Genomic DNA, 26,806 nt, shown 5'->3' on the forward strand with positions numbered 1-26,806 from the left:
AAAAAAGGTGTCTATGGAATCTTTTCAGTTTAAATGTCTTCCTGTCTCCCTATGCCTCCCCCTCTTCCATGGTGCTAGAAAAACCTGATGTTTCAGTCTCTCATTTCAGCTGCAACATAAGGACCCGATAACTCTGTGGGGAGTGGGAGGGATGCTAAATTTTCAGTAATTTTTTAGTCAGTTTTGTGCCAAAAAGTTTTAATAGCCTACAGTAGCTGTCCATGAATAAACATGAGCTTAATGATACCTACAGTTGTTAGCTTACCCTTGGTTTCCTAAACAAAATGGTCCTCACTTTGGGAAAGGAATATGTTACATACAGTTAAGTGTATTAAATTGTCACCTTCAAGACATACAAATTAAATAAAATGTTATTATTAGAGAGAATGGGAGAGGAGAAAAAAATAAACTTTAAAACTATTACAGTAATAAACTTCTAAAGGTAATAAGCTATAAGCCACATTTTAAAGGTATAAACCAGAACCTAGTTAAAATGCTATCTCTGCTATTATGTTAATTAATGACAATTACATATGGCAGTTGAGGGTGTACACTTTACAGTTCCACTCAACCTCACTAAGCATTGAATATTTCTGGAGGTTCTCAGGTCTAGATGGAAAAAAAATAAAAATTGAGCCTGCATTAGGTTTTGCAGAACATCTTTTAGATTTTATTTCCACATGGAATTAGGAAGCCAAGATCGACAGTGCTGCAGACCAGAAACTGAGGCAGGGCAGGGAGAGCTACAGTGCTCTCAGTCCTGATTTGCAATGAAATTTAACAGCCTTGTTTAGCATTACCAAAAGGCATCTCTCCCTGCTCAGTATCCAGGTAATTTTTTCCTTTCTCTCTTCTCACCCCCTGCTCTCCACCAGAGAAGGTCTTGCTCTACTTTTCTAACAAAGCAGGAAACATTCAGTGACAGGTCTCGATTTCATTCCCTTAGCTTCCTGACATAGGCAGAACTCATTGGGATTGTGCTCCATTCATCCTGGGTGGGTTATTCAGGGACAGGAGGAGCTAGGGGCAACCACACTCTGCCCCATTGCTCTGGAATGCTGCAAAAGTATCCAAGGATTTAGTGCTACATATATCTTACACGATGGGAACATTCACCAGAGGCTGTGGATTCCCTCTTAGTGACAAATTGACATTTCAGATAGAGCAGGGGGTGCACAGTCCTGACAGCGGGGTTTAGTCTGGATCAGAAGATTTCCAACAAAGCTGAAGTGTGATATCCAAAATGGCCTCTTGCCATTGACACACTCTTGCCAGCCCAAAGGTAGTGCTCTCTAGGAACTTTCATCTGGATTTCCTGCCCAAGGGCCTGGGGTGCCTTTGCTGAGAGACAAGAGACTGACAAATACTCAGCAGGTGTGTTGTGGAGGTGGAAATGCCACAGGGGTCAGCAGGAACTGCCTGAAACTGTGATTTCCTTAGCAGGAGGTGCTGTCACCCACCTGTGGCTGCTGAGGGGAAAAGATGGCAAGTTGTTAAAGGAGTGTGCAGGGGAAATTTTCTCAGAGCAGTAGGGCCCCCAAAAAGTTCCTGGGCTGTGTTTTTTCAGCTCCTGTTTGCAATTCAAATTCAGAAAGTCCTCTTCTCCAAACTTGTATTTTTTCTGGTGACTGGAGCTGAGAACTGCACCTCCCCTGAATGACATCCTCCACCTAATGGCAGTCAGGGTGTAATAAACTCTGCAGCACAACAAACCTTTAATTAGTCCATGCAACTGTGGAGACATTAAACTTTCATTCCTAAATATTTCCAAGCCTGATGATTTGGATATTTTCAGGTGAGATCCAGGTTGGCATTTTGAATCTGCCTTTTCAGAGGAAGAAACTGAGTCTGTGTGCCTCATTTAATAGGTGAGTGCTCTGTTACTAATTTATGAAAAGTCACCTCTTCAAAAAAAGAAAAATAAAGCTTGTTTTTTGGTTGTTTTTTTTTTTCAGGTAAGCTCTGAGACGGACAGACTAAGTTTCTGAGGCAATAAAGTCAAAGTATTGCTTAAACTACAGGTTCCCAAAGGGTTTAGGTATGACTTGGCTCCCAGCCTGCTAAATCCTGACAGGATGGATGTGCTTCACTACAAAACTAGTTTTCTTGGATGAGAACTTTAGTGTCTCTGAGCTTAGACGGCAGCTGAACATTGAGGACCTTGAATTCTGTGAATTTTCTCCCCACATATTCCTTAGCCTCACTGAAGAGCAGGCATGTTATTCATCTGGGTAAATCAGCATCTAATAAACTTCTGCAAATAATCTCTGCAGCTCAGTGATTATTGAATACATATTTACCTTGTCTTAACGTGAGTAATGCCGGTATTGAACTTAAATTTCAGAGCTAATTGCAATGTTAGGCTTGTTACATGGTTAAATATGTTTACAGCTGGAGTCTATGATGTCAAAAATAATTTCCAGCTTAAATGGCTCTATGATTTTAAGTGGCAATCCAAGTTTCTTAGTGCAAGTACTTGGATATGAACAGAGACTGATCATGCTCTTTACAACTGTGGGTTAAAATTTGAGTTTTTAATACCTACAACAAGATATTCAAGCCCCTCTGACTGAAACTTAAAAAAAACTCAAAACAATCCATCAGACACAAACCACAAACTGAAGAGAACTATCTAGGGTGAGTGGGAAGGTTTGACTACATCACCTAGAGGGCATATTTTCTGTTGTATTTGAGGTGCTTTTTTCCCCCCAAATAATTACGTGCACTTGTGCACATAGAATGAACAAGTGACTGTGTGTCTGTCTCAAAAGCACATAGCATATTTCAGTATTGTGAAGAGCAAATGGTTTGTTCAGTCTGGTTCAGGAGGACACCTGGTTTGTGGGAGGTGTTAATTACACAAGTAAATTAGAGGTTCTGATCTTTATTTTTGGAAAGTAGTCCAATTAATATTTAATGGCTCAGCTGGAGACACAGCAGAGATGACCTTAAGAAAGGTTGTAAATATATGAGTACCTTTCAGAAGCCTGGGGGAGCAAAATGTCACCTGGCACAGTATATGCAGCCAGCTCCCTCTCTGAGCTGGAGCTGCTTTTTCCCGTGGCTTGTGAATGGGAAACAGGCCAAAACACTGGTCCCATTTCTGCATATCCCTGATTCTTCTCCCTTTAATGTCAGATTTTCCTTGCCAGGACAGGAGGGTGCAGGATGCAAACTTGGTGCTTCTGCTCATTTCTGTAAGTGAGCAATGCATGAACCATGAGCTGCTCCCAGCCAGGCTTCTCATACATTCTCTATGCAAATGAAACATATTGCAAAGCAGGTATGTTAGATGTCATAGGGTCCATATGGTTTTAAAGGTAGTTTTGAGCGTTGAGAACTACAGATAATTCCAGTTCAGTGACATCACTTTTTAACTAGATACCTTAAAATATTATAAACCATAAGTGAAGCCCCCTCATTTTAGTGTCCAATCCATTATCACAAGAGTGGAAATTGTTGAGTGCAGTCCACTGTGGACAGTAAGGATGCCAAAAAAAAACTCCAAAAACATCTCTTTTGGGACAGAGCATAAGTTTTGTTATGCATGTTTCATTCAGCTCACTGCATTCTGCTGGGTCATATACAGGTTTGTATCCAGCAAATTTGGAGCAAACTATCCAACATATCTTTAAATTTCCTTTACCAAATGGATTGAAATATTCAAGCACTTTCCAAGAAAACTCCTCATGCCTAACACTAGAGTAGTTTTACTTAACCCACTTTCCCAATTTGATTTCTTTTCCCACCAAGGCGTAGCACTCAAATTGTACCTCAATGAAGCCTGACCGTAAGTGGCAGACTCATTACCACCTTCTTTTCACTTTTATAATTCCTGTCCTTACATATCCAGCCACTCTGCTCTCTTTGCTTGTGGCTGTCAGCCCTGATGCACATTTTCAAGATGTTCTCTGAAACCCAATAAACTGCTCAGTGTCCTTGCTCCATGGCACGGGACTGGAGATGGGGTTTGTGTGGTTTGTGTGTGCTCCTCCACGGAAACATTTAAACATTCTTTATGTCCTATGTTTCATATTTGCCTTTTATCATGGGAAAACACAATGTTAGTTGGTGACTTGTGACCTTTGTGTTACAAAAGGCTGCTGATCACTCCTTGCAGTTCTTAGCTCAGACTGGCTTTCAGCTTGAAATCTGGCTTTTCAGCTAATCAGACCCTTATTGTTATCATTGTTAATGAAGCCTGCTTTAGGCATTTAAAATATATTTTGGGCTTCTCACACAGTAGTCTGAATGCTTCATTATCCTTTTATTCTTAATACCTTGCTGGAAGCCAGATAAGTACTAGAACTGCTATTCTCAGGACACCTGAGGCACAGACAGATGAAAGACCACACAGCCAGAAAAGGATCAAATTGCAGGAAATATGGTTTAGAAAATACCTAGGAATGGAAGACTAATAAGGTCATCCTGAATCTGTCTGTTGATCTTTTGCTCCAAGATTCTCAGGCATTTAAAAAGTGCTTCTCATAATGGTTAAGCATACCTCAGAGTCCACAGCAGAGCTGAATTTTTGGGAGAAAGATATTTAGGATACAAGAATAGGATGCTGCTCCTCCTCTCATCTTGAGAAGCTTGCTGTGCCAGCACCATGCACAAGAAGGAGTGGCAGACACCCCTTACTCATAAAACACAGCTGTATGTGTGGAAGCTACAGCTACAGGTCCCTTTTGAGCTTTTCTAGATGGTGCTTCAGTGTTCTTCTCTGGGTGTGACTGCTCAGGCTTGGACCTCTCTTCTTGGAGAATACCACCTTGGCCAGGCTGGAGTTTTGGTAAAAATTCGAGATGCTGTGTATGAGAGAGAGCAGGCTCCATGTACAGCATGGTGAAGTTCAGTGGGTTTATCACATTTATCACAAAGAAGGGATGATGACCCTGCCTCTCTTCTGAGGGCTGCTTATATCCCATCTGTGTATTACATCTCACTCATTTTATTAGTGGGCAGAAAAGAAGTTTCCTGAATCAGAAAATAAGTTCAGGGAAAGATCCTGACTTTGCTGACTTCCAGTGGAGGTGAGGCAAAATTTTACTTGAACGTTTTCATCAGACTCCAAGATTAAATTTGCAGAAATCTTTTTCGAAGGTCATGTAAGACCACTTCAGTTATGAGGTCTGCTCACTGAATTAATCACATTAAAGAAAAAAAAAAAAAAACCAAAAAAAAACTTGATTCATGTATACCTTAGCAAACCACCTTAACAGCACTGAATGGAAATATAATCCAAGGTGTATGTTTTTCTAAAAGCAGCAGCAAAGGTGTCAAGCAGACTGAAAATGCAGATGGTGTGGCTATCGAGGAGCCTGCACTCCAGTGCTCTGACAGTCACTTACACCTCTGAGCCCTTTTCTCCCTGAGCTTTCTCAGGCTGCTGTGCCTGCTGTCCTCTCTCTGATGGGTTCCTGCGGCTTGCAGAGCATCTGCAGTCACTCCAGCCCACCAAATGTGGCACCTGCAAACTCCTTTTCTACAGACCCAGAGGAACAGAGTGGTTCTGAAAAGTGATTCAAACATAGGGTATGTTCCTTCCTTCTTAAACCCCCTGTTTATTCTTCTTATTCATAAATTACCTCCTACACAATTATTTTAATTTCCGGCCTTAGAGCTGAACATGAACAGCATTTTCTCTTTGCATCTCCTCCAGCCTGTCTTCCCTTATCTGCTGCTGGAAGCTCATTCAATTCCCATGCTTCCTCCGCCTTTGTCGGCTTGTAAAGTTTATACTTGTCCTCTGGTTTCTCAGGTCAGCTGAAAGGCAGGTTATTCAGACCCTTCTCTCCTTGATGCATTCCCTTGGGCTATTTTGATGGTACTCTCACTTTTTCTTTTTTTTTTTCCCCCTGTGGTTTTGTTTTTCTGTGGGGTTTCTTTGTTGTCTTTAATCAATTTTCCAGGACAGCCTTTTCAGTTTTTAATTTTGCGCAGCTGAGCAGGATTGCAAAATGCAAATTAAACAAACTAGGAAGAAAGCTGTGCCCCTCACTTTTTTTGTTCTCAAGAAAGCAAGTTGATACAGGAATAAACCCAAGAATCTTACTGAATCTCCTTTGTCCCTTGGGATTATGGCCTACCAATTTCTGCAGTCAGTGGTACATAGAGAGTAATAATATGACTGCTGTTACATTCTCACTTTCAGATAAAATTACCAGATATCCATTTGTGGCTGAATCAAGGTATTCAGCATGAATTCCTCATAAAAATAACATTCTTACTGTTAGAGCTTCCATAAATCTTCCCACCTACTGTCCTAATAAGCATAATGCAGGGAAGATTGGATGGAAATGTAACCTACCCCATGTGGTTTATAGTGGGTTTCTTCAGGCTGTTCCTGCAAGGGCTGAATGTCTGTAATTGCCCTGGCACTTCAGAGCCTCCATGTCCAAATCTGACGCTCTCAGGTTCAGCCCTCAAGTTTCAGTCACCTTTTGATTTTGAGTTGATTCTCATATCATGATATGAACCTGCGAAAAACCCAGATAAACTGATCCCAGGACCTTCAGCTTTGTCATTTCCCCCACTGACACTGATTTGATGAGCCTGAGGGTGGCTGTTGTTTGGCAACTGGAAGCAGAAGAGCATCAACATTAGGTGGAGTATGTAAATAGTTTACTCTGACACCCTGGCTTCCTCACAGAGGCTGGACTGCTGGTACCATGCATTTTACTCCAGGGAGACAGAAGGTGTGATTCGAGCTCTGTCTAGCACAATAATCTGCAAGGAAATGGAAAAACTCAGGAATTTCTCTGGATATCTGCTCTCCAAATTTGTCCTGCTTAGCAGTGCTTTAAAGGAAGGTCCTGACTAACAAAAGTTTTGTCCAGTAAAGTTAATATTGTTTGATGAGATGCCGGGTTTTTTTTTGTTCCCTAAGGATAGTAAAAGATAACTCAGTGATATGAACAGTTGAGGGAAGTTAGAAAAACGTAAATTCCCAGCTTTCATGGGGATCTCAGTGTCACAGTAGCTCAGGTTGTTAATGGTATGACTTGAATGACCAATGACAGCCTTGGAGCTCCTAAGGGTCTTGTCCTGAAGCCTGGTAGGCTGAAGAATTGTCTCCCACAGTGCTCAGTTTGATATGTAGGTGAAAAGGCATTTCTTATACCTGTTCAAAATTTAGCAGTTCTGGCCCAGCTCCTTGACCAGGGAATCATGATGATATCAGTAGCACTAGATTACACTGGCAGAGTTTTTATTCCAGAATGCTGGGTTTTTAGAAAAGCAGAGAGGAGTATTTGACTAACTGATGGAGCTGTTCCCAGAGTTTAGCCCAGGACTGGTATTGTTCCTCAGTTTAGCCTGTGGCTAGTAATTAAGACCTTATAGCTGTTCTTTTACTCTCCCTACTGCCTTGTGCTGATTCTCTTGACCCCTCATAACTGTGTCTTGGCCTGCTCTGTTCAAGTTATTTTTTCAGACCCTTGACTATCAAATTAGTCATTATTTGGCCAAGAAAAAACCAAATTCAACAGCTCAAATAATTCCTCATGATGAGTCAATGCTTAAGCCCCCATCCAATTTGTTACCACTCTGCAAATCCTTTCCAATTTGTTAATGCTTTTCCTGAAATGGAAACACTCATGCTTCTCTTGCCATTGAATGCACAATAGCCTGGCTGAAGGATGGCACATATCAGTGCTTGCAGGACTCTCTAGCTCTCTAGTGGACCCTGGGACAAGCCATGAGGCAGCCCTGAAAGTGGCACAGCACCACCACCCTGCCCTCCCCACTCAGGACTTTGTGCATCCTGCACTTGAAATAGAAATCTAGATACTAATGGGTTTCTTACAAATAGCCTGGGGAGCCAGGAAGCTGCATGTGGGTCTGGTATGGCCATGTAGAGATTGATGAAGCTGGGAGGACAACACTGGGCTCAGCAGGCTGTTTGTGATGGCTCTGTGGGGCTGGGAATTGTGCTGCTGGAAATCCTGAGAGCATGGGGTCCTGCATGACCTCAGGGACAGCCTCCAGCCTGGTCTCTGCTCTGTGGGCAACTCAGCACAAATTTAATCTGAACATGGTGGGTGGAGTATGCCTAAATACCGCAGGTTAGAGATATTGTCTTCCAAGGATTGTCTGGGGGAAAAAAAATGATGGTTTTGTATTTGGTCTGAAGTTACCACTAGTAGACATTTGATACACTGACAGAGGTTTTGTAAATTCTTTTAATAAACACAGAAAATAAAATTTGAACTAAAAACCCTTATATTTTAAAAGATTCTCTGCTTATTTTTTATAGGGTGTTCCACTCTAAAGAATTGGAACCTTGGTATAAAAAAATAAATATTAAGATACTTGCATATTATCATGGCACAGATATTTAGCGTCGTATAGACTCTAAGTATACTGCTATGTTATTTTGAAGTACTTAAATATCTTATAAAACATTTAATTTTAACTGATTTAGCTCCATTTTTCTCCTGGTGTTAAGCCAGACTTGTGTCTCAGAAGTGTATTTCTGAAAGTGAAGTTAAAATCCTCAGAGCTGTCATGTTAGTATCATCTGAAACAGCTATTGGTTCTTGCTATCTGACATGAACTCCCAGTTTTCTGGAGAGTGCCAGCCCTGGAGGGCCTTATTTTTCTTTGGAATTCTTTTTTGCCAAGGATATGCTTTAAAAGCATCAGGGTCTCTTAAATATTTGCCCCACTGGGTATCTACAAACTACTGCACTCCAAATCACTTTTTCAAAATGCTTCCCAGCACCTCTGTAAACGTGAAAAGCAAGCCCCAGAGAACCTCTTTTGAATGTTTTGGCATTAATGTTCTGTGAGACAGGAAGAAGAGATGAAGTGAAATGAGTCTCAAAATAGGACTGTCAAGCTCTTTTCTGGTAGAACTTACATTAATTTTTAATACTCCATCTGTGATCAGAAGAAAAGAAAGATCTTTAGTTCTCAGCACAGATCTTTTTTGAGCACACATTTTTCCTTGTAGCTGTTATATATTCAGTTCTATGATTCACTAACATATTTGTATTATTTTTCTTGCTTTATGGGAATCAGGCAGAGTCACCTTTGGGCCTCATCTTGAACAAAAACAGCAAAATGCATCACCAGTAACCCCTCAGCAGTAATCCTGCTTTTCTACTTTACATGTGGGAGTAATAAGAGGCAGCCTTTGAGAGGATAACAAGGTCCTTATGTCAGCCCTATCTTTTTAAGGATTAAATTTAAATAATATTGTGTGCTTTTAGCAGGATCTGGTGATCAGTGCATGTTATTTTGCACATGTTCTCCTGGATATAGAATCATATTTGTTACTGTTGTCCCTTTGTGGTCTCATTCTACCATCTGGTGCCAGGTTCCCTTCCACTCTTTTGTACCATTTGTGTCTTTGATCATAGCTGAATTTTAACTAGATATCATTTTCTCCTGTCATCAAAAGAAACTTTCTGAGTGGCTTCATTTCTTACTGATTAACTCAAACAAGCACGGAGACCACATGAAGGGTAGGCTAAAAGAAAGGCACGTATCCAGTTGAATCTTTGGAGGATGGCAGGGCCTTCTCCAGTTTTAATTGTGTTCTTCTGCATTATGATAGGATCAGTTCAGTGAATCACCTGGAAGTGGTATAAGAAACTAATTTTGTGGGTCAGTGATTTAGCTAATCTGTGACAAATCAGAAGATTAAAACAGAATTTAATTATCCCTGACAGTACTTGTATTGAATTTAAATAATTTAAATATTTTTCAAGAGCTGTATTTTTTAACGTGTATTATATTTAATCAGGAAGGGAAGATGTATCTATGACTATAATATTAAGTGAGTGAATTAAAATATTATGTGAGGGAAGTAAACCCACCCACTCTTTGCTTGCTTTTGTTTGCAGCTTATGAGGAAAAACTGGGGGAAAGAAATTGGCAAAACATGTCAAAATAAAAAAAAAACCAAAATAAAGATAAATTTTTAAGCCATTGCACAATTATTTCTTTTTTTGAGTATGGTGAAACTGGTTCACACTGAAGAAGTTTACTGGAGGATTATTCTTTCTCCCCTAGTGAGCTGCCACAAATATGTACTTGATCAATAATGATGAAAAATAACTTGTAGAGGCTACAGAGGATTTTGAAGTATTTGAGACATGTAGGCAGATGTAGTCCATAAACCATGTAGGTTAAAATTTTAGGGTACAGTGTGTAGGAAAATAGGAAAACCTGTTCTTGTGGTCTTTATAGTCTCTCAATCAAATTTCCAGCACTCAATGTTTATGTATGGCAGTTTCTAAGGCAGGTTTAATCTTGTGGGTCATAAGAGGAACAAATTGAAAGTTGAGATAAAAGGCACCACTGGAAAAACTCTCAGTGAGAAAGTTAAAAGCTCCCCAAGTGTAATGTAGATGGTCTCAGAAGGCACAGAGAAGCATCCCAAAATATCTGCTTAAGTGCAGAGCTCAGAATAGCCTGTGTATCTTTAGAGGAAATTAGCCATCTCTTTTCTACATGCATGTTAATTTGAATTAGAAATATTTGTTTGGAGAACAAATCTGTTTTCCTTTTTTAACTTAGCAGCTAGAAGCTGAAAGAGAAGCCCTTGTGGGCCTTTTTCAGCTCTCTGCTGTTACACGAAGCTCAATCTGTTCACAGGGAGATAAGGTCTTGCAAAGACAGGTAGAATATAGTTGGATTTTTTAAAATATTGATACTGCTTTGTAGGAAGTTGCTGATTTACTCCTTGTCTGTCCTGAGAGCAGTTCCTCTTCTCTGCCCTGGTTTGTGGAAACTGAAAAAGGGAGGTAAAAAGAAAATAAACAAAACCCACAAAATACAATTGGTTGCTTCTGTGCAAATGAAAATAACTCCTGGATTAATTTAAACTACTGTAAAGTCCTAAATAACTAAATAACTGATAACTTTGTGCTGGAGCAGATGTGATGTGCTGCCACTTTGTGCCAGCTTCACTAGCACCTAGTAGGGGAGAGAATAACAAGCCATGAGGCAGCATTTTCATCTGGTCTCTGTCTGTTTGTCCTTCAGAAAAGTTATCTAGACAGAACTGCTTCTGTTTAATGTTCAACCTCCTCTCAACAGAGTCAAAATAATGACTCAAAAGGTAATGAAGCCCTGTCTAAATCTAAGATATTCCTCTGCTAGATTTCTCTTACAATAGTAAGAATCATGAGAATGCAAGCAAGTTAAATGTACTGTATTTAATCCCACGTTGAGTACCTGCCAAGGACATAAACCATTTTTGGTATTTAGTCCAGTCTGAGGATTTCTGGATTGCTGCTGTACTGTGGACTGTTGGCTAACAGAAAGGTCAGATCAGGAAAAACACAGTCAGCAATAGCAGCTAGTTAAATTATCTACTTTCAGTGCAGTGATTCAAATGCAAATGATGGAACCCAAGGGAAGTTGTTACATCTGCTTAACAGTCTGGGATTCACTGGTTCATTTTTAAGATTCTTTTAGAATTGGGGTGAAAATATCAAATTTAACCCTAAGCCAGAACTTGTTGTCAACTTCCTGAGAAGACTAGAATATTTACTATAACCCAGAAATGAATATAGAGAGGCTGAGAAATCCCTCTGTTCACAATCATCCCTTCCCCAGTTGCTGTTAATGCTTTTAGGTTTGGTCATGCAGCTGTGCAATTCCTGCTAGTCCCATTTGCTGTAGTTAGTGTTAACACACAACAAAAATTTGAGGAAGAGAAGTGATATACTCTGCTTATAATGGGTTATTAAAAAACAGACAAGTTAGAAATGCTGGATGGCTGGAAATATAAGTAATATAGTGTAAGTGTTAAGAACAGTTTCTGAACTACAGAAAGGTGCAGGTCTGCAGGGGAACCCAGAGGTGACAAACATGCCAAAGCTTCACAGAAAGACATGCTCTAAAGCCTGGGATCAAATCCCTTGGAAAGGAAGAAAAGAACAGGCAATCTAAGCTAAAAGTGAAATAACCCTTCCAGACCCGTTTTCTGTACTTTAGGGCATGCAAGCATGGAAACATTTATAGATGGTGGTGACAAACTGATAAATTTACGTTTGTTTTTAATTACCTGAATGTCATTCTTAGGTCCCCATCTATCCTACTTATGCTCTAATTTTTTTATCTTGCTATCAAATAGATATCCTGATTGAATGTAAATAGTCTGTGAAAGCTGAGGAACAAAGAAGCTTGGAGCTTGCCAGCTACTGACAGCTGTATTTAGTTGATGCAGTGGAGCTTGTGAAGGATGTGATATTTGTGGTGTCACCCAGGCAATGAGGACATGTGCAAGTTCAGACAGAAACCAGGGTGAGTCCCATGGTGGCAAGCACACACACATGATTCCAGACAAGCTGGTTTGCCACCAGCACTCACAGAAGTGCACAGGACCCAGTCCTGCTGTCTGTCCATGGCTGTTCAGGTTGGAGGCTGACTGGTGAAACACACGTGCTCTCTCTCTGGGTTCACAGCCACACTCACACTCCTCAAACATCAGCACAAGCTCTCAGGTCATGTCTGAATCCTGGGCCCTTTACCCAGCCACTGATCCACACCTCGAGTCCTCTCCTACTTGCCTGCTAATCCAGACTGAAGTTTGCTAGCAAACTACACCTGCACACACATGGACAGGGCATTGTGTTCACTTGGCAAATATAAACACATCCAGGTCTCTCCAGAGGCTGACACCTACACCTTGCAGCTTACACCTCAGCCTCTCAGGCTGCATTTTGACCAGCTCACACACCTCAGTCAGAGAGGGAGATTGCAGAGTGGGAGGAAAAAAAGTTAAGGATTGAATATGAAAACAGACTGGATATTCAGTGGTCAGGCACAAGTGCTCAGAGGAGTGTACAGCCCGACAGACTATCTGCATGCAGCCATTCCTTTTAATCTCCTCCTCTAATTTTCCTGCTCTTGGCCTCCCTGATCCACACTGCTTCTTCCCTTTACTCCTTCCCCTTAGCAGGCCATCATATAGATTACATGGTCTGAATTCACTTCTAATATCCAATAATAATGACTTTAACCACATTTTATGTTTCTAATCACTGACAAAGTTCAGCCTGACCCTCCTCAAGGATGTGCCCATACTGTTCCTTTAATGGTCCATCAGGAATTGACCAACATGTTGTAGTTCCTGTCAATGTCTCCTTCATCACTTGCTTATTAATTCCTGAGGGTCTGTGGGTTTAATTTATCACTTGTTTATCCTGCTCTGATAGTCCTTATGCTGCCTCCATTTGAGTCTGTGGGAGAGGGTGATGGTGTGAGGGTCTGGAAATCAATGCATGGACAAACCACAAATAACATTAGGTAGATACAATATCTTGAGAACAAGAAATTATGTAATGTGTGCCAAGATATTTTAATTCAGGGAAATAGCAAATGAACATTCCCAAATGACACCAAATCAGTATTCCCAGTGTGACATGACTTTGTCTCACTAGTACTTGAAACTCAGTATGAATGGCACAGTATGAATGTGGAATATCCCAGTGCTAATAGCACTGGTGAAAGCAGGTGGCAGTGGTTTCTATAATGTTATGGGGGATCCTGGTAAAGGGGGCTTACATTTGCTGGTGTTTTAAAATACACTGTCCCAAAGTATGTGGCATCTATGCTGGCAGTAGTGGCTCGAGTGCAGTGGAGGGGAGAAGACACTCACAAAGATACAGTGCCTAGGCTGGAGGGTAGGAAACAGAGAAACATGCCAACAACAACAAAAAAATAAGTGCAAAGATGACAGGACTATAGATAGTACAGGATTAGTTCTGCAGCAGAGTTCACCTCCACAAGCATTGGGATTGATGCAACAGAATCTCCCTCCACTCTCAAGGGCTGCAGAAAACTGCAGTAAAGACATGAGAATTTCCAATGGCTTCTGTTTGCAGGTATAACCTCTGCTGCCTTTTGTTGTAAAAAATTGAGCCACGTCACTTTGTTTAGTGCTGAGCAACTCCTTTTTGCCCTTTAACACAGAATGCACGGCCTGGGCACACAGCAAACCTTGGGCTTGGACACACCCTCAGCTGTATCTGAGCACATCAGGTACAAGTGTGCAGATTGGTGTTCAGGGCAGCCAGTTGTTGGGGAGTTATGCAGAAGATGAAGTATCCCTTCCCTTGGAGGCCACACTTCCAGTGCTGCGTTACTTTTTTCTTTTCTCCTTGAGGGTCCAGCCATACTGCTGTGTGATCAGGATAAAAAATAAGGCAGGTAAATAGTATACCTGTCCTTGGAAGTTTGTTCTTTGAACACTGATAGGCTTTGGTGATGTTTAATCAGTTTAGACAGGGCAGACTGCAGTCTCCAGATCTAGAAGGAAATCCTGGAGACCAAAGGCCAATCTGCCTTGCAGAGCCTGGAAGAAGAGGATATACTTGACTGCTGATGCTGAACTACTCATCTCTTTCAAATGAAAAGGCACATCAATTACTTTTTGAGAGACACACAGCTTTCTCCTGCCCTGTCAGCCTCTTTAGTGATTTCCCCATGGGGGGTTCATTTGATTACATTTCCATACAACAACATAACTCCCGACTGATCTCCGATACTGATCAGCAGGAGCCAGCAAGCTCTACCTGCAAGGACAGATCCTCTGCTCTTGTGTGTAAGCAGGAATCTGCTCTCAAATGAACATGCACTGCCTGAAAAGATAGGATACTTTGGTCTGTTTTGGTCTAATTCTTGAGGAAAATTTCCCTTTTTTCTGTGATATGGGATGATTTTTGATGTGTAGGTAAGACATGCATCTTAATTAAGGTACGCTTCTCCACCATACCTGTTGCACAGAAATAAAAACATAGAGCACATATTTCTCTAAAATATACTGAAAAAATTCCACCAAAACAAGAAAATTAAAAGATAAATTTGCTATCAATATTAATATTAATATAAATTTACCATCCAGTTCAAACCTTATAATGCTGTCCTGGAGTCTTACCTACAAATTTATTCTGTGAAGTTATTCTTTTTTAAGAGTAGACAGAAAATACTGGAATCCCTCCAGATAACTCGATCTTATCTTAAGTAAAATGCCCAGGAGGAGTGTGCAGAGAGGGATCCTGGTGGTTGATCTGTGCATTCCCGTTCTCTGTGTGCTGGGGGGGATGCAGCTCAGAGACCCTTCACTGCCTTGTTATGGTTCAAACTCGCGGTTAAGTATGTGATGAAATACCACTGTGAGAGGAAAGCTGCTTTCAGTTGTTTGCTTTTCTGTCTCTTCCCTCTGCTCTCTCCAGACAGTTCTCTTGGCTTCAGGGAGACACTTTCACGAACGTCCCTGGTCCCTTAGGAAAAGTGCAGAGCGGAGACCAAAGGGACCAGCGGTGGGAGCCGCAGGGCACAGCCCTGTGGGGTTCTCTCTTTGCTCAAACTGTTTATGAAATTGTAAACCAGGCTGCAAGAGGGAGACGGTCTGGAGGCAGAGGGGAGGGGGAGCTCATTCCTCCTCCCTCTCTGTCTCAAAGCCTTTTGCTTTCCAAGCTCCAATGCAGCTGAAATCTGACGCCTGGACTGCACACACTGTGAGACGTGGGCATGCCCTTGCAGTGCACTGATTTCCTCTGCAGCTTGGAGAGCCAGAGCCACGCTGAGGCTCAGGAGAGGAGTCACTCATCAGGCAGTGAGTGCCACATCACTGTGCTGCCTGTGCAAGGGCTCCAGCATGGTCCTGAGGCTCCTGCTCCTCCTCGGTGGGCTGCTTAGGGCCACCAAGCCAGCGCCCCGCTGTGAAACCGGCCAGGAGACCCTAGGTAAGGCTAACCACCCCAAAAGTCCTCCTTCTCTTCTTCCTTCCCCTGGAAATAAGTAAGGAGTTCCAGCTTCAAGGAGAGGGAGACAGGAGCTGTCAGTCTCGCCTAGAGATGAGGGGGATCAGCTCTGGAAATCTGCATAGTGCTGGTGGTGAACCCGGGGCTGTGCCTGGGAAGTTCGGATGGGAAGGTGGGAGGTGTGTGGCTGTGCAACAGAAAAACAAGGCTGTGATGTAAGGGAACATAATGATTCCTCATCACTGTCTTTAAGGCTGTCACAGAGGCGTCTTTCTGTCAGTCTGTGCAGTTCCCAGTTGCTCCCTGTTGTGTTGGTCCCAGTTGTTAGGACCCCCCCCCCTCATTTTTATGGGGATTGTAGAAGGTTTGCCCCATCTCTGGCCTTGCCTTCTAGGAATGTGGTAGTCAGATTGAAAGAAGGTGAACTTTTAACCTTCTGTATGCTTTTCTGCTTAAGAAAAAAAAAAAAAAAAAAGTTTTTCCTTACATTTAGCTTTAGGTCATTTATTTCAAGTCCAAAGTATGAGATTTATTAGGATCTGACAGCTGTGGGGTGTGTTTTAGGTTGCTATAAGCAATATGGAATTTGTTTGAGTTGATTGGCTGGAAAAGCAGATTTACCCTTTAGAATAAAGGTTAAATAGGAACATGCTGCTAAATTATTGAAAGTTTTGATTCAGTAAACAGATGACTAATAAAATATATTAACAGTGCCTTTAAAAAATACATGTTTTTTTATCAAGTGTGCTTAATTATGTGGGACAGTGAAAACATGAATTTCAGTGTAGTGACAAGGTCTAATCCAGGAAAACTATTTTCAGAGAGTTTAAACTTAAAATGAGTCAGAAAAATATTTATTTTATAGGTTTACAGGAAGAGATAAGTTAACCTGAAACTGACCTTAATGCTACCCAAGGAAATTCAACTATATTTCAGTGCTTAAATATAAGCCATAGACTGTCACTGGCACTGAAGTGCTACACAGTAGAGTCCATGTGCCATGTACTGCAGATAATTTGAGAGTACTGCTCCCACGAACATCAAAGTGAGGTCTACCACAGCCTAAAGGGATTTTATTTTTGGATAAAGCTGCACAAAGAGGAGTTGTAGACTATTTACAGCCAATTACAGGAAGAGGCTGTGTGGCTTGCAGCATGACCTTTCTCTGTGAGGTATGATTCTGCTCCAGTTCCAGCTGATCAGAGTCTTGCCATGGGATATTAATCCTAGCAACCACAAAAGTACGGATCATTGAGGGGTGACTCGTGTGTGTTGGCAGCTGTGGTGTCTTTAGGGTAGGGCTTGCAGAAAGGATATGCTGCTAGAGGGATGGCTAAGGTAGGGGAAGGGAGCTGTCAATGGCACCCCACCTAGGGGACACTTCACACTGGAGGGCTGTTGGATCAGACAATAAAGCAGTAGCTTGGACATTTGAGAGACTGACAGGTTTCTCAGGGGTCTTTCTTTTCTAAGAGAGGGATAAGATCATGTCAGGCCACATGAAAAGGAAGGGGCCTGCAGTGATGCACACCTTCACAAATGGACTTTGCAGGGGTCTCCTCTCAGTGTTCAGGGCATAGGCTGTATCTTCAGCTGTAGCAGCGGGATTTTCTCTCCTGTTTTGGGACCCCTTGTGTAGGCCTTGCTGTATCCCAGTGGTCAGACCTGTAGTGCCCTGCAAAAGGGGACCAGCCTGGAGCTGCTCGTGCAGGAGGGAACAGCAAGAACCAGTACAACTGTCTGACTTCCAGCAAGGCTGGAGCTGCTTTCTGCAGGCTTCCCGGTGGTATTTGTTCTGCAGTGACTCATTCTGGCTTTTTTTTTTTTAATAAGAAGCCAAAATGAAACATGGTTTACAATACCAAGATCTTTTGAAAACGCTTTGTGCTTTTCTGTTAAGAAAAATAAGGAAATTATTATTGTCATCCAGCTCCACAATATGACACAGGCGTCACACCCTGTGTGGTGAGCTTTTTGGGCAGCAGTTGGGAGCTGCGGCACTGAGAGAGGGCAGATCCCTTCTCCCTAGCTGTGTCCTGTATCCCTGGGGAGTCAGTAAGCTACTGTCTCTCTCAGTGATCAGATGCTATGAGATTCCACTGTCAGACCCTTATGAGTTTAGCTGGCCTCTTAGCCTATAGTTTGGGTAAGAAAAGTACATCTGAGCATGTTTCCTCTGAGAGATGGCTAAACCTTTTCAGAGGGAGCTAATAAAACAGGTTCCATTGTGCATCTCTTCTACTGATGCTACTGTCTGATGTAGTCCAGCAGCAATTAGTTAAATGAAGTGCTCTATAAAAATTTACAACAAAACTAAAAACCCACAGAAGCCAACTGAAGTGATTTGTCTTCAAATAGATGCCTTTCCTTGCAGCTGGGGACAACTCTGCAGTTGTGATGCTGCCGAGGTTAGGCTAAGGCTGCATAATAGAATCCTAGAAGGGTTTTGGTATGAAGGGACCTTAAAGGTCATCTTGTTCCAGCCCCCGTGGCACAGACAAGGACACCTTCCACTCCAGCCCCCATCCAGCCTGGCCTTGAACACTTCCAGAATGGGGCATAAGAGTGAAAAAACCTTTATCAATTGTGATGCTAAAAGCAATAAATCCTTTCCTGTCACGTGTATTCAGGGGGAGAGCTTTGCTGGGCAGTTCGGAACAGGGATGCCCCGGTGGGGTTGCTGGTTAGTTCAGAGCAGGGATGCCCCGGTGGGGTTGCTGGTTAGTTCGGAGCAGGGATGTCCCGGTGGGGTTGCTGGTTAGTTCGGAGCAGGGATGTCCCGGTGGGGTTGCTGGGCTGTTCGGAGCAGGGATGTCCCGGTGGGGTTGCTGGTTAGTTCGGAGCAGGGGTATCCCGGTGGGGTTGCTGGTTAGTTCGGAGCAGGGGTATCCCGGTGGGGTTGCTGGGGGGTTCGAAGCAGGGGTATCCCGGTGGGGTTGCTGGGGGGTTCGAAGCAGGGATGTCCCGGTGGGGTTGCTGGGCTGTTCGGAGCAGGGGTATCCCCGTGGGGTTGCTGGGGGGTTCGAAGCAGGGATGCCCCGGTGGGGTTGCTGGGCTGTTCGGAGCAGGGGTATCCCGGTGGGGTTGCTGGGCTGTTCGGGGCAGGGATGCCCCGGTGGGGTTGCTGGGCTGTTCGGAGCAGGGATGCCCCGGTGGGGTTGCTGGGCTGTTCGGAGCAGGGATGCCCCGGTGGGGTTGCTGGGCTGTTCGGGGCAGGGATGCCCCGGTGGGGTTGCTGGGCTGTTCGGGGCAGGGATGTCCCGGTGGGGTTGCTGGGCTGTTCGGAGCAGGGATGCCCCGGTGGGGTTGCGATTCCCCGGCTCCTGCCGGGTGCTCGGGGAGCGCCGGCCGCAGGTGCGCCCTGGCCCCGCAGGCTCGGCTGTGGTGCCACCGTGCGGCTCCGCGGGCTGCGGGAGCACCGAACGACCCTCCACAAACCCTGCAGGCTGCCCCAGCCTTCTGCCGCCCTCCCCATGCCTGCCGCAGCCTTTGGAGGATGGCTGGGGCACGATGGCAGATGGCAGAACCGTGGGATTGCTGCGGCTGGAAAGCAGCGCTGTGATCTTCGAGCTCAACCCTGAACCCAGCACCGCTGGGCTCAGCACATCTACACATGTTTTAAATCCTTCCAGTTCTATGTTCTATGTGAATATATAGAACCAGTTCCCTGGGCAGCCTGTTCCAAAGCTTGACAACCTTTCTCTGAAGAAATCTTCCCTAACATCCAACCCAAACCTCCCCATGACCAACCTGAGGGCATTTCCTCTTGTCCTTTTACTTGCTACCCGGGAGAACAGACTGACCCCCACCCCACTACATCCCTTCTTCAGGCAATTGTAGAGAAGGAGAAGGTCCCCCTGAGCCTCCTATTCTCCAGGCAGGAGTCTAGAGGAGTGGAGCTCTTCAACTTGAAGCTGTGGAGGTAGGAGAGCAGCCAGAGTGCTGGTTGGCACACCTGGTCACTTGTTGTCACTTGTGGGTCTCTCCTCCTCTTCCAAACACCTTGTTTCAGCATTTTGGCTTTCTCCTGAGACACACATTGTCCCTTCCTGAGGATCTCTGACCTTAGCCACTGGAGATGAAGAGGGAGTTGGGAAATACATGGAAGGGAGATGAGGAGTGAGAAACCACCAGGGCAGGAGGCAAGGGAAAATTTCAGTATTTATTCTGGAGCCCAGAACAGATTTTGTGGCACTGGCTCCTCTCTGAGCTATAGCATTAAGACTGTCAGACTAGTCACTGTCAGACTGACAGAAAAAGCGTGTTCACACAGAGATGTTATACCTTTCCCCTCTTCTCTGCAGCTCCAAACTCCAAAATGTGCCAGTTTTTGCTAAGTGAAAGGTAAAAAAAATAATGGAAAAGTATTTTCCTCCCATGACCTTCACACTGGCCCCAGCTCTGTGGGACTTGAGCAAATTTGTTCACCTGGTGTGGATGTTTCTGATGCTGGTTTCCTGGTGAAACCTGTGCACACACAGAGGCAGAGCCTCTCCAGCTGCTGCTGTGATTGCACTGAGTGACCTGGCAGTGGGCTGGGGTCTTCTCCCTGCCCCGTGGGGTGCTCCCTCATCCTGCTCTGCTGGCAGGTGCTGACATGGAGCACGCACAGGACTGTGCTGCCACATGTGGGAAAGCCCAAGCTGCAGGAATCTCACTGGCTGGACCTGAGATGGATGTGTCCAAGTTGTGTCAAAACAAAAAAATGCAGAACTAGCGTCTACATCATGCTAACTCACGAGATGAGAAATTCCTGCTCTTTGTGAAGCCAGTTGTCATCACTGAATCATGTGAGCTCTGCTGAATTCCTGCCCATGGCTCTAGGATTTCTACACAGTTTTTATTTTAGCAACACTGGCCTTCAGCTCCTTTCAACATGGGAAATGGGATCAGAAACAGACACTTAAGTAGGGAAGGTAAGTTTATATTGAAAATAAAACACCTTATACTGCTGAAATGATTTATGCATGATTTTAACCTGAAGGAAAAGTTTTCCTCAGAATACTTGTACAGACGTCTTTAAAGTGTGGGGGTGTGAATACATAGAAGTCAAAACTTGAACAAAACCCCGCTGCTCTTAGTCACAGCTAGGCTTTTAGCAAGACTTAATAACACTAATGGCTGATCCCCTATAACATTTGTAGATACTACCCCTCCCTTCACACAGTCACAGTGTTGGAGGATGCTGGCAGCTACCATGGTCCCCTTTGGGCTGTTGATGCCATGTGAGGGCCACCCCCTTCTGAAGCCTGGGCCAAGGGCTGGGTAAATGCCATGAGTTATTGCCTGATTCAGGGCTGAGCACGGAGGTACCATGCAGAAATCACCTGTCATGTTGTGAACATGATGTTTGAGGCTGGTGGGCCACGTCCTGGTCTCTCTGCTAGGCTTTTATGATCCAGGGTTTTTATGACTACTGAACCTCCCATCTGGATGCAGCTGTCACAGATTAGTGGAGTTTAGGGACTTGAGGTTACTTTGTCCACTTCAGAAATAAAATTGAAATTTCAATCCCTTAATTTATGCAGTTGTAACTCAACTGATATAATTGACACCAATTTTTTAGGGTAATAATAGGATACATTTATCTAAGAGACAATGTGAGATTAAGGCACAGATTTAAGTCAAGATTGCTAAATTAACTGTCAATCTTTTGTAACATGAAAGTACCACATTTGGTTAAAACTCTACTTACAGAAGAATCAGATGTGATGTTAATTATAACAGTCCTCATACATCTAAACTAAAGAAAAGACAGAGTTTATCCAGGGGGATGGACACACTGTTTATAGAGGATGGGATGATGTTTTGGCAAATGTTTTGGAAAGACTGTGGCAGAAAAGATACAATCCTCAATTTTTCAGGCATGATCCTCTGTCCCATGGCATTCAACAGAGTTGGGCTTGCTTAAAGGAAAGCTTCTGACTGTGGTAGGCTGTTGGCCAAAGCACTTGGAGGGTACCACACCCTTAAACCACGGGAGCTGTAAGGAGTGCGTGGTCACAGAGTAAAGCTATGGGGACATCACAGATCCAGATTACCTGGTTAATAAGTGTTTTCATCCTTCACCAAGCAACCTGGCAAAATAATTGATCCTTGATACAATCAATTGAGATAAAAAAGAGATTTCCTGACCTATTCCACCTTACTCCAACTGTTGTTTAATGCCATCATTGCCCAGCTATGAGCTTATTCTTCTTCCTTTGCTGACCAGACTCTGAGAGATGATCTCCATATGTCTCCAGATCATCCTGGTGCAGAGGAAATGCATATTCAGCAGCAACCCTGTCACACATGCAGCTCACTAAACCTCCAGCCAATTTGGCAACTGCTGGCCCACTTTGTTGTCACCATCTTTGTTGCATTTTACTTTCCCAACAGGTCATGTTTCCCTTGGAACTTGGAAAAGTTAAATTATGTTTATATTCAGGATTTGCAGCTCCTGAAGGATTCCTTGGAGCAGAACTTACCAGCCAGAGACACAGCTGGGGTGACACCAGAGTCACTAGAGGCACCAAGGCAGTGCTGGGGGCAGACAGACAGATAGAAATACTCTGCATCAGTTCTTTTAGGCACCCACAACTGCAGACACGTTTAAGTGGCATCTGAACAACTAGAAACAAGGGAGGATTACTGGTGCCCACTAAGGCTGTCTTTGTGCCCTTTCCATGTCGCAGGTCTTGGTGTGCATCTGCACAGATTTTGGCCTGTGGTCTGCAGGTTGTGACCTTACATCATCCATGGAAAAGCTTCAGCACCTTCTCACTGGCTCCAGAGCAGTCCTGAGAGAGAAACAACCCTGACTGCACTGCTGATTGCAGTGTCATTGCTGTGGGAGCACCTTCAGTAATTCAATAAAAATGGATGTTTAACCACATGCTGGGCAGCCGGTGGGTTAGAACAAAGGGTGACTTGCAATGAGCACTGGCTTGCATCTTCCTGCTGTGATCTTGCTCTGCAAAATAAAGACAGATGAGGCATTAATCTCTTTCAGGTGTTTCCAGGCTTCTTCAAGTGAGGGAGCAGGGTTAAAGAAGGGCTGGACAGAACTCTAGGGCACTGCTTCTGCCTGCTGCAAGCACATCCCTCCCCCAGGCAGTTACTGCAGTTACTGGAGTGTTAATAGCATCTGTTCAGTGCTCTACTCACAAAACCTTCGATGTATCCAGAAAACTGAGTTAGCCACATGGCTGCTTTGTTCAAGCACTCCTCTCTCTTCCAGTTTTCCTGGAATTTCTTCTCTGTGGCTGGGAATCTTCTCTACTTCTGCCCCTGCATATATGCCTTGGGTGTGTAGCTGCCTTCTCTTCTGGGTTTTCTGCTCAACCATTCTCCCACTGCCCTAGGTACTCAGCTCTCTCATTTTTCTGCCACTAGTCCTCTTACACCTGATGGTAACCTGATGATTCTGATCTATTTTAGTGTTATATAATGGATCTTGTCCTGCCCTTGTCCTTTTGCTGTAGCTAGGAGCTGGCTCTGGAAGCAGGCTGTGCTTTGCCATTTGAAGGTGCTGTTCCAGTGCTTTGCAAAGCTCAGCAGTGTTTGTATCTTGCTACTGATAGTAAGTTTTGTCTCTTTAGTGGCAAAGGCCACTAAAAGACACTTATCACTGAAAGACCAACTTGAACCGTGTAGAACAGGAGAGTAATAGTAATGTGATAAGGAACTGTTTTGTTTTGAAAAGTAGAGACTTTGACTATAAACAGACTAAAATGAATACATATGTTCTTCTAGTTTAAAAAAGTATTGTAAGAAGCCCAATAAGCTGGGAGGCTGGTCTTTACAATATAAATTATTTCATCTGTTTTCATCTGTACTGACCAGCACACCCCCTACCAATCTGTTTCACTGAATGACTTAGATATTTCAGATTTAACACTTGTCCTCAGGTTTATTCTGGATCATCAATCGCACGGGTCTCCTGTTGGCTTTGCTCTTGAAAAGACAACTGGCCAGTCCATGGTACTAGAAGTAGATGTTGAGCTCTGTTGTCTGGGTTAGGGTTAATCACAGCAGCTTTCTTCCTTCGGTGCTGAATCATCAAGGGGAAAAAATGTAAGCTTGGCAGTAAAATATGTATGTGCTGCATTGTAGATTTTCAAGCTTGCCTTTGCAAATTAAAACCAGAAGCGTATTTTATAGAGAGAGCTCAGAAAACTTGAAATGGCTTTTCTCCTCTTCAATAAGTTATTTTATCCATAATCTTAAATAGAAGCTGTGCTACTGAAAGGACTTTTGTGGCTGTGGTGGAATAGTTAGAGTACAAAAATAAACATAAAAAATTGAAAAGGCTGTTCTGGGTCAGGAAGAAAAAAGGTCTCTCTGTACCAACCTGTTGGTGGATGGGACTTTGGGAAGAGGTGACACTGTCTTCCTTTGAGTCCAGGGAAGCATTTGCACAAAAATATTGAAAAATTTTAGACTCTTTCAAGCACAGAAGAAGCAGTGATTGAAGCCTGCCAAGTGAACTGGGAGACCTGAGAAACCCTTTGTATATCAGCCCCTGTTATTTCTCTTATGAAAATGAGGAAGGGAGTGGCTGAACTCTTCTGATATGGCCAGAGCTTAGAGAACACCAGCTGTCACGGGCAGGGATGGGGATTTTCTGGTGATTTTTGTGTGCAGAGACCCAGGCCAGTGGGTGCAAGGTTGCAGGAACAGAGCGTTCAGCTGCAGCCTGGGAGCTGGCCTTGGAGAGCTTCCTGCTGCTGGCTCTCCAGGCAGGCAGGCTCTGGCCCAGCTACGTGTATCCACACTTATTTATATAAGCACACATCCTGCAGAATTATCCTTGGCCCTTGCAGAGCTGCACCCTCCAAAACATATGTAAGCACTGGCTTTAGGAAACTGGGAAAGTCAAAACACCACATCAGCACACATACACATTTAAAGCTGGCTATAAGGCAAGGTTTGGTATAAACCAGACCTTTTCTCTCTTGATTTTATGTACACTGACTCTTGAGAACCTGAAATCTCAAGCTGTTTCACTCTTGGGTGTTTACAAGACAGAACTGTGGCTGATATATTATGGCAGCTTGCATGATGGGGAGAGGTGGCCAGAAGAAGTTGTATGGATATCTCTAGTAAGAAGAGACAGAGAGAAAATTCCACCTCCATATGCTGCAAAATGTGAGGCTTAAATCTAATTTTAGCTTAGATCTAGATTTAGGTTTAGGTCCAGGTTTAGGACCCAGCAGCAAGCAGTTTTGCTAATCAGTGAGTGAGTCTTGGTAGTTTTGAGTCTGTAAAGCTTGTGATCCTGGATCACAAGTAGTGGAAAAGCTTTATCCACTAAGCAGTGGTGTTGCAGAATTACCTTTGCCTATTACATACTGAGATGAATAACTTTAGTTGCCATGGAAAAGATTTATATGGATTTGGTACCTCATCTGAAAAATAGATTTATCCTCTTCAGTCAGCATCTTTGTTAATGAACACTAACCATGTTGCTTAATAGATTTCCTCTCCCCATATAGACATGGTAAAAATATCAAAATGTGGATGACATGTAAAACAGTCTGAAACAAAAGTTGTCTTTCTCTCTCCTGTGCTAACATCTCCTCCTTCTCACAAAAGGAGCCAGTCCTCAGGTGAACCCTGTGACAGAATATCAGTGGAATTTCACGTCTCTTCCATCAGCTATCCATTGCTTCCTGATGCCTCTGTTTCTGGCCAGCTGGGCAGAAAGAGGCATCTGCTAAACACAGCAAGTCTGCTGCTGCTCAGAGAGCTGGAGCAGGCAGAGGCAGCACCACATCCAGACCCTGCCTGCTGCATTTTCCCTCTGGTTTCCTCTGCTTGTTCCAGCGAGTTGCCAGAACACCTTTTTGCTCCAGCAGAATTCTGAGATGCCATTGAGAACAGGCCTGTGCCACATCTCAAACTGACTGGTGGCTAATAGCACTCCTGCACAGCAAAAGGGGTTGGGGAGACTGTGTGTACCTCAGTTTCATTATTTGATCATTGCATGTCAGAGACATAAACTAAAAAGACATTTGTAGCTTGGTCCTGGAGCCAGCAGAGGGGGAAATGCCTGTTACCTTTGAAGAAATGTGAGCAGTTGTAGAAAGACCATTCATACTCCCCAAATTCATGAAGAACTGTGCCCAGAACATACAACCCTCTAGTCTAATATAATAGCTATGATATATTAATATTCTGCTCAGGAGAGGGAAAAAAAGGTGTGAAATATTTCTCATCCACCCCTCAAGGTAACAAGGGGGATTCTTTGCTAATGACCCTGGTGATAAACAGAGATAGTGTCACTCTCCTCACTGGGACAAGGCTAAACTCAAGCCAGTTCTTTCCACACTGCATTCTCCCCTCTGTAAGGAACACTTGGCTGACTCCAGACTTATGTCCAAGGTCTCTCAAATGTGGGTGTGATGATGTTAGTATACAGGACTATCTAGATTCAGCGGGTAGTGACATCCAATTTTATCAGCAGGATTAATTGCTGGAGCTCTTACTAACAAGAGATCATTTCTTTCTCACTCCCAGCTAGCATTGTACAAAAATGCTATTGCTTGATTATCCCCAGATGTAGCACTGCATGCAGTATTGGGCTGAGATGAAGCTTTTTTTAGAAATGCCTTGACCTTAATAACTAACTCACAGAGGGGATTGTGCCTAGCTAGGGGAAACACTGAAATCCTATAATGGAAGGCACTGTTGATGAACCAGGTATTATTTAATGCAATTATCATAATGCACTGAGCCAGGAAAGGAGTTTTTATGGATATCATTTTTTCTAGCTTGCTGCTTAACAGAACTTGTTGGTGTTGGGGATGGGCTGTTTCTGCTAGTTCTGATGCCTCATTTATTTTATGAGGTAATATGGCTCAATTACAATCCATAATATAGAACCAGACTAATTTCCAATGAAATGTCCCTCTCCAAGATAAAGTCCCAGGGTTAACTAGCTTCTCGTTACAATGACTTTATTTTGGCTAAAGAATGATCAACTCATTAGCAACACATATGCAGATGATTATGTTTAAACAAATATGCCAGGGGTAGAAGTTTAAACTCTTTTTATCAGGAAAAAGAGAAAATATAATGAATTTGGTCTTGTGAGG

General features: G+C 43.4%; 1 protein-coding gene across 1 annotated transcript in view; it reads left to right on the forward strand.

Annotated features, from left to right (window-relative positions):
• The first annotated feature begins 15,426 nt into the window (after nt 1–15,426).
• CPZ (carboxypeptidase Z) overlaps nt 15,427–26,806 on the forward strand; it is a 35,703-nt gene continuing 24,323 nt past the window's right edge. The window contains exon 1 of the mRNA XM_015623610.3: nt 15,427–15,707. Within this exon, the coding sequence (XP_015479096.1) occupies nt 15,620–15,707 (88 nt within the window). The 5' untranslated portion in view covers nt 15,427–15,619. The remainder of the gene's footprint in view (nt 15,708–26,806) is intronic.

Source organism: Parus major, chromosome 4 (genome assembly GCF_001522545.3).
Source record: "Parus major isolate Abel chromosome 4, Parus_major1.1, whole genome shotgun sequence".
In the NCBI taxonomy this organism is placed as follows: domain Eukaryota; kingdom Metazoa; phylum Chordata; class Aves; order Passeriformes; family Paridae; genus Parus; species Parus major.